This window comes from Neolamprologus multifasciatus, chromosome 23 (assembly GCF_963576455.1).
Source record: "Neolamprologus multifasciatus chromosome 23, fNeoMul1.2, whole genome shotgun sequence".
NCBI classification, from domain to species: Eukaryota; Metazoa; Chordata; class Actinopteri; order Cichliformes; family Cichlidae; genus Neolamprologus; species Neolamprologus multifasciatus.
The window spans coordinates 42,160,882-42,168,128 of NC_140460.1; the positions used below are offsets into that span (position 1 = coordinate 42,160,882).

Here is a 7,247-nt window from a genome sequence, read left to right on the forward strand (position 1 = left end):
AAATCTGTCCGGAGCGCAGACGAGGACTTCAGTTTTCCCCTCGTTGAGTTGGAGGAAATTTGCAGCCAACGTTTGATAGAAGCTAAGCAGCCATTCAGAAGCTGAAGCTTCAGTAAATCCTGGGGCTTAAAAGACACATACAACTGAATATCATCAGCATAACAGTGATAAGAAGAGGAGAACATCCTCTTTGACTCTTAAAACGTGGTTATCCTAACTGGGCTTTCATCAAGTCAGCAAAGATGCACAGAAAAGAAGGTCGGACACCAACGAGGAAGAATCAGAAGAAAACACAATAAAATTCACCTCGGGGACACTCCCACAGGGCTTGACTCTCCACCAGTTGCTCTTAGAACTGAAGAAGCTTCATGGATGAGACGTCTTCAAGAAACGTAAAGAAGTCCAGTCCATTTGTCTCTGAACCGTCCACCGGTATCCCCACTTCTGCTGGTGGTCACAGCAGGCAGGTCACTTGGCTTCAACAAAGACAAAAACCGAAGCTTCTTTCTCTGCTGTTGCTTCAAGGAGAGGTGAGCCTGAGCTGCACTGGCTCGGTCGGGCTTTCTCTACAAGTGTGTACAGACCCAGAAGCAGAAGGCCAAGCGGAGCGAGCTGCCGAAGTGGAGATGCTTGTTGAGCTCCGTCAGTTGTAGTTTGTAGTTTTTCTCCATTGTATTACCTCTTGCTCTTGACGAAGGCGGTCGCACTTTTCTCCTCTCCTGCCCTTAGCTTCCCTGCTTAGCCTCTTATGTCCTTGTCTTGTTTTTACTTTTCCCTGGAACACTCTCTCACAGTCTGTTCTCTAAAACCTAAAAGAGGAATTATGGATTGGATCAACTGGTCCCTGAATGCATTGACACCCCTTTCTCAACAAGAAGTTTGGGCTTGGGTGAGCCTGAGTGCTGAAGATATCTACCTATTCTGAACCATGGTAACAGGGTTCTTGCTGATCGGAGCTGGCTTGGCCCTGACTTATCGAAGAATTAAGAAAGCGGAACTGGCTGTTTAAACCCCCACAAGGCTGCCCGCTGGGATTGAAACGATGGGAGAGGCGTGAGTTTCTCAAAATGGGCTCACTGAGTGCAGCACGGATAAGATCTTGGAGAGGCTACGGCTGCTGTGAACACTCAGAATAAGACCTCTGACTGCAGACTGGATACATCTCAGGGAGGCACACTGCCGTGAGTTCTCTGAATCGGCTCGAGCACAAGAAATGACAACATCACAGAACGCAAGTATGGCGAAGCTCGCGGCTCTCCAACGGGAGATTGAGAGACCAGTGTTGGACTGTAGAACTGCTTTGAAATTCAGTTGTTCGCACTAAAGTAAAAAGCACCATCACTTATGCGGATACCCCTTTGGCCCAGCTGCAAGGCCAAAGCTGAACAAAATTCAATTCAATTCAATTCAATTTTATTTATATAGCGCCAAATCACAACAAAAGTCGCCTCAAGGCGCTTCATAGATACAGAGAAAAACCCAACAATCATATGACCCCCTATGAGCAGCACTTTGGCGACAGTGGGAAGGAAAAACTCCCTTTTAACAGGAAGAAACCTCCAGCAGAACCAGGCTCAGGGAGGGGCGGGGCCATCTGCTGTGATTGGTTGGGATGAGAGAAGGAAGACAGGATAAAAGACATGCTGTGGAAGAGAGACAGAGGTTAATAACAGATATGATTCAATACAGAGAGGTCTGTTAATACATAGTGAGTGAGAAAGGTGACTGGAAAGGAAAAACTCAATGCATCATGGGAATCCCCCGGCAGCCTACATCTATTGCAGCATAACTAAGGGAGGATTCAGGGTCACCTGGTCCAGCCCTAACTATATGCTTTAGCAAAAAGGAAAGTTTGAAGCCTAATCTTAAAAGTAGAGATAGTGTCTGTCTCCTGAATCCAAACTGGAAGCTGGTTCCACAGAAGAGGGGCCTGAAAACTGAAGGCTCTCCCTCCCATTCTACTTTTAAATACTCTAGGAACAACAAGTAGGCCTGCAGAGCGAGAGCGAAGTGCTCTAATAGGGTGATATGGTACTACAAGGTCATTAAGAGAAGATGGGGCCTGATTATTTAAGACCTTGTATGTGAGGAGCAGGATTTTGAATTCTGGATTTAACAGGAAGCCAAAACAGGAGAAATCTGCTCTCTCTTTCTAGTCCCTGTCAGGACTCTTGCTGCAGCATTTTGGATTAACTGAAGGCTTTTCAGTGAGTTTTTTGGACATCCTGATAATAATGAATTGCAGTCGTCCAGCCTGGAAGTAATAAATGCATGAACTAGTTTTTCAGCGTCACTCTGAGACAGGATATTTCTAACTTTAGAGATGTTGCGCAAATGGAAGAACGCAGTCTTACATATAACAACAACACCCTGATAACGACTGTGTTTAGTCTGTTCTTCCTGTTCCATGCAAGGCCACCTGGGTTGGCTGGTAGACTGTTTACTTAGCCTGGCAGGGTGAAGGACACTGTCTCAGCTGAACTATGGACACACACACTCATCCCCCCTCCCTTTCCAAACGCCTTCGACGCTTATTCCCTTCCGATGCTGCACCTTTACCCCCCCTGCTGCTTGTCATGTGTTTCTTTGGTGCATTAAGAGTTTTTCATGTGCAGAGGTGTTTTTTTCTGTTCTCAGACTGATCTCCCTGTTGGAGCTCAGTCTGGGGGGAGTTTTTTTTTCTCCTTATCTTTCCTCATGTGGTGCATTTTCCATTGTTATACCTCTCTGACCTGTCTTCCCCATGTGATGTTTGTGTAATGTATGTATGGTCGGAGGGTAAGATGACGCTGGCACGGCTGGCAGCCTTAACCCAATTTCCCTCAGGATGAATAAAGTATAATCAATCAATCAATCAATCAATCAAAGCCGGTCACTGATCTAATGAGCGGGCAGCCACATTGTGAATGTGGAGTTTCTGGACTTGACAACCAGGCTGGTGCAGATGGCTGAATGTGTTGAAGAGTTCACTTTGCTGAGTGTGTTTATGTCATTTCACTGCTACAGTGTTACGTTTTCTTCCCGGTGACAGCTAAAGAAGTCGATTATGTAAACAGGATATAACAGAGTAGCATTTGTACGACATGTTTCTAGTCTTTACAATATATTACAACATGTACCAGTTATAAACATTTACATTTAAAAGACTGGCCGTGTTAGAAAATGACCTGCAAGCAAAAACAGCGAGCACGCAGAACTCAGATCGTTGCCTCTGAGCTTTGCTTCGTTCTGCTTCCTTCAGGAAAACTCACAAGTAATTATGAGACAATGAAGCGCTGCTGTTGGATGTGCCGAAAGTATCAAAACTGTTAGCAATATTATTCTGAATGTGATTCACATTCATTTGCAGTGAGCAGACCCGTGTCAGGGACTCAAAGAGCAGCTTTTTGTAAGGCAGCCACTCGCTGCCCTTTCATCTCTGCAGAGTCTTAAGAAGCCAGTTGTGCCTTTAACCCAGCACTGTGTTCACACATGCTGAGCTGATGCTTAATGTATAGCACTGCATTAAGCTATGCCAGCATAGCGCTCAACACTTACCCAGGAGTGCAGCTACACAGACCACTACTAATGCATTTGATTGGTATGTGCTGTAAACACAATATATTGATTTCCACTGGGATTTTAACTTAACGTAAAAGCCTGGAGTGTAAGTCGAGCTTATGTTGGTAAAATAGGTGGTCCTGTGCCGTTATGCTCTCTTGTGTTTCAAATGTTGTTTAAGATTTATGAGCTCCAAGTTCAACATGATCAGCTCATTTGTAATCGTGATGCAGAGCGCCGCAGACACCGGCAGAGCAAATGTGGACAATGACAGCACCACCTGTGCAGACGGCTCAGTGGGGATTTGGTGTAGTGCTATAATTTGGGCTTAATTGGAGCCGGATGAGAATTATTTTCACGGCTTCTTGTTCTTTCCTTTTACCGAGCAGCAGGGAAGTCCACGAATTGGGAGGGAGGAATCAGGGTCCCTGGAATTTTACGTTGGCCTGGGAAAATCCCTGGTGGCAGACAGATAGATGAGCCCACCAGCAACATGGACCTGTTTCCCACTGTGGTGCAGCTGAGTGGAGCTTCAGTCCCAGAGGACAGGTGAGGCTGTGCTCCTTCCTTATGTCAGTCAAGACAAGTGCAGCCAAATCTAGGTCACGTTTAAAGAAAGGAGAGGCAGCGAGAGGGACTCACAGTGAGGGGAATCCTGGATGTGAGCAGAGGAAACATGTTTCCTAATGAAGAGTGGGGTGTTAAGCTAATCCAGAGGCTTTGATTGTAATTCATGTTCACTTTCTTTCTGCAGGGAGATAGATGGTCATGACCTCATGGATTTGCTGCAGGGGAGAGCTGCAAGTTCCAAGCATGAATTTCTCTTTCACTACTGTAATGCCAACTTGAACGCTGTCAGGTGGCATCCCCAAAACAGTAAGTGTGCAACAGAGAGAGATGAAGCTGTATTGATAACCTCTACTGTTAGTTGACAAGTGCAAACACACTTTGCACCAGGTCAGGTTCAGTCTGTCCAAGTGACACAGCATGTCGACCAAAAAGACCACATCCATAGTCCACTTGAGGTCGGAGAGCTCGGGATAGTCCTTCTCTACCATTAACAGTTTCACGGCATCCAAAAGCTCAAAGAAGCGAGAGAGTACCGGGGTTTATGACGCCACCTCACAGTGCAGCAGGTCACCTGGAAGCCTCGGCTCCAGCTCGGCGAGGAGATGCTTGAATTGCATGTGGTTAAGTGCATGTGTGTGGATGCAGTTGATGATTTCCATCACAGGCTTCATGACGTCTAAATTCAGTGATTTAGACGCGAGTTGCTCCCTGTGGATGATGCAGTGGAACCAAACGTGAAACATGGGGAGGGCACAGAAACTCCAAGCTTTGTTAGCAATAATCAGGAAGTATAAACCAAACACACACCCATCATGACACTTGCACCTACTGGGAAACTTTGCGGTATTTCCATCTCACGCACATTTGCATTAGATGAAAATACAGCGTTAAACTCAAAGAAGCAAACACGCAGATTAAAACAAACACAAACTTCAGTATAAGAGCTGCAGGAAACCAGGCAAAGAGCTGCATGCGGCTCAGGAGGGTTGGCCACTTCTGAAATAGATTAATCAACGACTAAAATGTCACCTACCAAACTAATGGACAAAGATCACTTTGTACCAGACAGATACAAACTCTGCTATTTGAGGCCATATTTCTGCTGCTATTTGAAGTCAACATACAAAGATGAAAAGAGGCTGGCTTCCTCAAGAGAACAATCATCCAAAGCAGACTTAAATATGTGTAACAGTCCGGCCTGAATATCAGTAACAGTCTGAAAAGATCTCTCAGCTGTGAGCTGCAGGAGTGGCAGCTTCATATTATTAACTGTGTTTACAGGCTGGAGCGTGAATGACTTGGTGTCCACACTTTCACAGATTCCAGTTACTTGTGTAGTTTTTCCAAGTTAATAAAACACACAATGGAGTTCATTAACAGCAATAGTCTCATTTGAAAACCTGAGCACGCTGCTGCATTTCTATTTGTGGTAACTTTTAAAGACAGCAGCTTGGCCGACCACACTGAAACATGTACTATATTACTACACATTATAGAGTTTATGGATAATAAGTATACCGTGGCTCCGTACTCGTGTTTGGAGTTACAATTTAAAAAGTGAAAACATGAAACCAGCAGGCGATGTGAGCCATCACATGGACCAAATGATACAAGTGCATGGATGAAAACAAGTTTCCTGCAGATTTCTCAGCTCAGGCTGAGGCCGTCCGAGCTTCTAGAAGGCTCTTTAGGCTCTTTAAGCCTTCTGCAGGAAATGTTTGACCAGAGCTTTGAACAAATGAGGAAAACGACCAACTACAATCCCAGGTGTGTTGTAGCAACTGCTCATTTAGCTGAACTAGATCCAGGGGCAGCACCGTGGGGCAGTTGTTAGTAGGGCTGTGCGATATGACAAAAATCTCATATCAGATATAGGCAAGGCAAGGCAAGTTTATTTGTATAGCACAATTCAACAACAAGGTGATTCAAAGTGCTTTACAGAGACATTAGAAACAAAAACAAATAAAAAGCATGATTTAAAATTGATTAAAACAAGCAAACAAACTAACTAATTAACAAACAAACAAACAAACAAAACAGTATATAAAATCAAAACAGATAAAATCAGAACAGTAGATAAAATCAGTAATTAAAATGTGAGTTTTGAAATTTAAGCTTAAGTGTGGATTTGGTGCTTTATTCAAATGCAGCTGAGAACAGGTGAGTCTTCAACCTGGATTTAAATAAACTGAGTGTTTCAGCTGATCTGAGGCTTTCTGGGAGTTTGTTCCAGATATAAGGAGCATAAAAGCTGAATGCAGCTTCTCCGTGTCTGGTTCTGACTAAGACATTTATCGTCCTGACAACGATATAAATCACAAAAATGTAACATTTTCTGTAAATTCTGTGAATCTCGGGCAGCTCGACTGCGTCGTGTAGCTGAGTCGAGTGTTTTAACCGATGCATGAAACGATACATTTTTAGACATAAGTCGTAACGGCCGCCGTTTTCTCTCAAAGCTTCAGTCTAAGCTTTATTTTTTAGCACCTGACGGCTCTTTTTTTGCTTCTCATCCTTCAAACATACAACTCTGCATACTCTTTGATGTGATTCAGTTTATTTTGAAAAGTCTCAAAAGGATCTTGAGCTTTATTGTGAAAGGTTTACGTGGAAAACAAACAAGCGGACAGCGGAGCCACGATGAAAAACGATGAACGATGTTGCTGTAAACAGTTTATTTTACGACACCACAAAACAAACAACAGCGTAAAATGAAACGACAGACGTTTTTATATCGTCATCGATATAAAAAAACAAGCGTCATTAGGGCGAGCTGTGGCGTGCACGCGGCTGTACTCTGCTCAGATTCAGACAAACGCTGCACAAACCTGATCGAAATCTTGCAGAGCAGCTTTTCAGCTGATAAGCAGAAGGCTCCACAAACTGAAGGTGGATGCAGTGAATGCCTGACGGAGCGTCTCTCAGGAAGAAATGCTGCATTTGTTGATGTCCATGGGTTTTACACTCCAGCTGGTCATTTTCTACAACAGATTTTCATCCAAGCATTAAAATCAAATTGTTAGTTTGTTGAATTGTTGCATCTGAAAATGTCTAAATGTTGTGCTTCCTTTGGTTTGTAAAAGTCTTTCATTTAAGGCTGAAAGGCTGCACTTCCTGCTTCATGGGAGGAAAGTGGC

General features: G+C 44.0%; 1 protein-coding gene across 3 annotated transcripts in view; it reads left to right on the forward strand.

Moving 5' to 3' along the window:
* Positions 1–7,247, forward strand: part of sts (steroid sulfatase (microsomal), isozyme S) — a 30,528-nt gene that overhangs the window by 17,088 nt on the left and 6,193 nt on the right. For all 3 annotated transcript variants that reach the window (XR_014872367.1, XM_085151415.1, XM_085151416.1), the window contains 2 exons: positions 3,930–4,089; positions 4,295–4,416. Coding sequence is in view for 2 of the 3 variants with exons in the window: in XM_085151415.1 (XP_085007541.1) it covers positions 3,930–4,089; positions 4,295–4,416 (282 nt within the window). In the remaining variant the exon portion in view is untranslated. The remainder of the gene's footprint in view (positions 1–3,929; positions 4,090–4,294; positions 4,417–7,247) is intronic.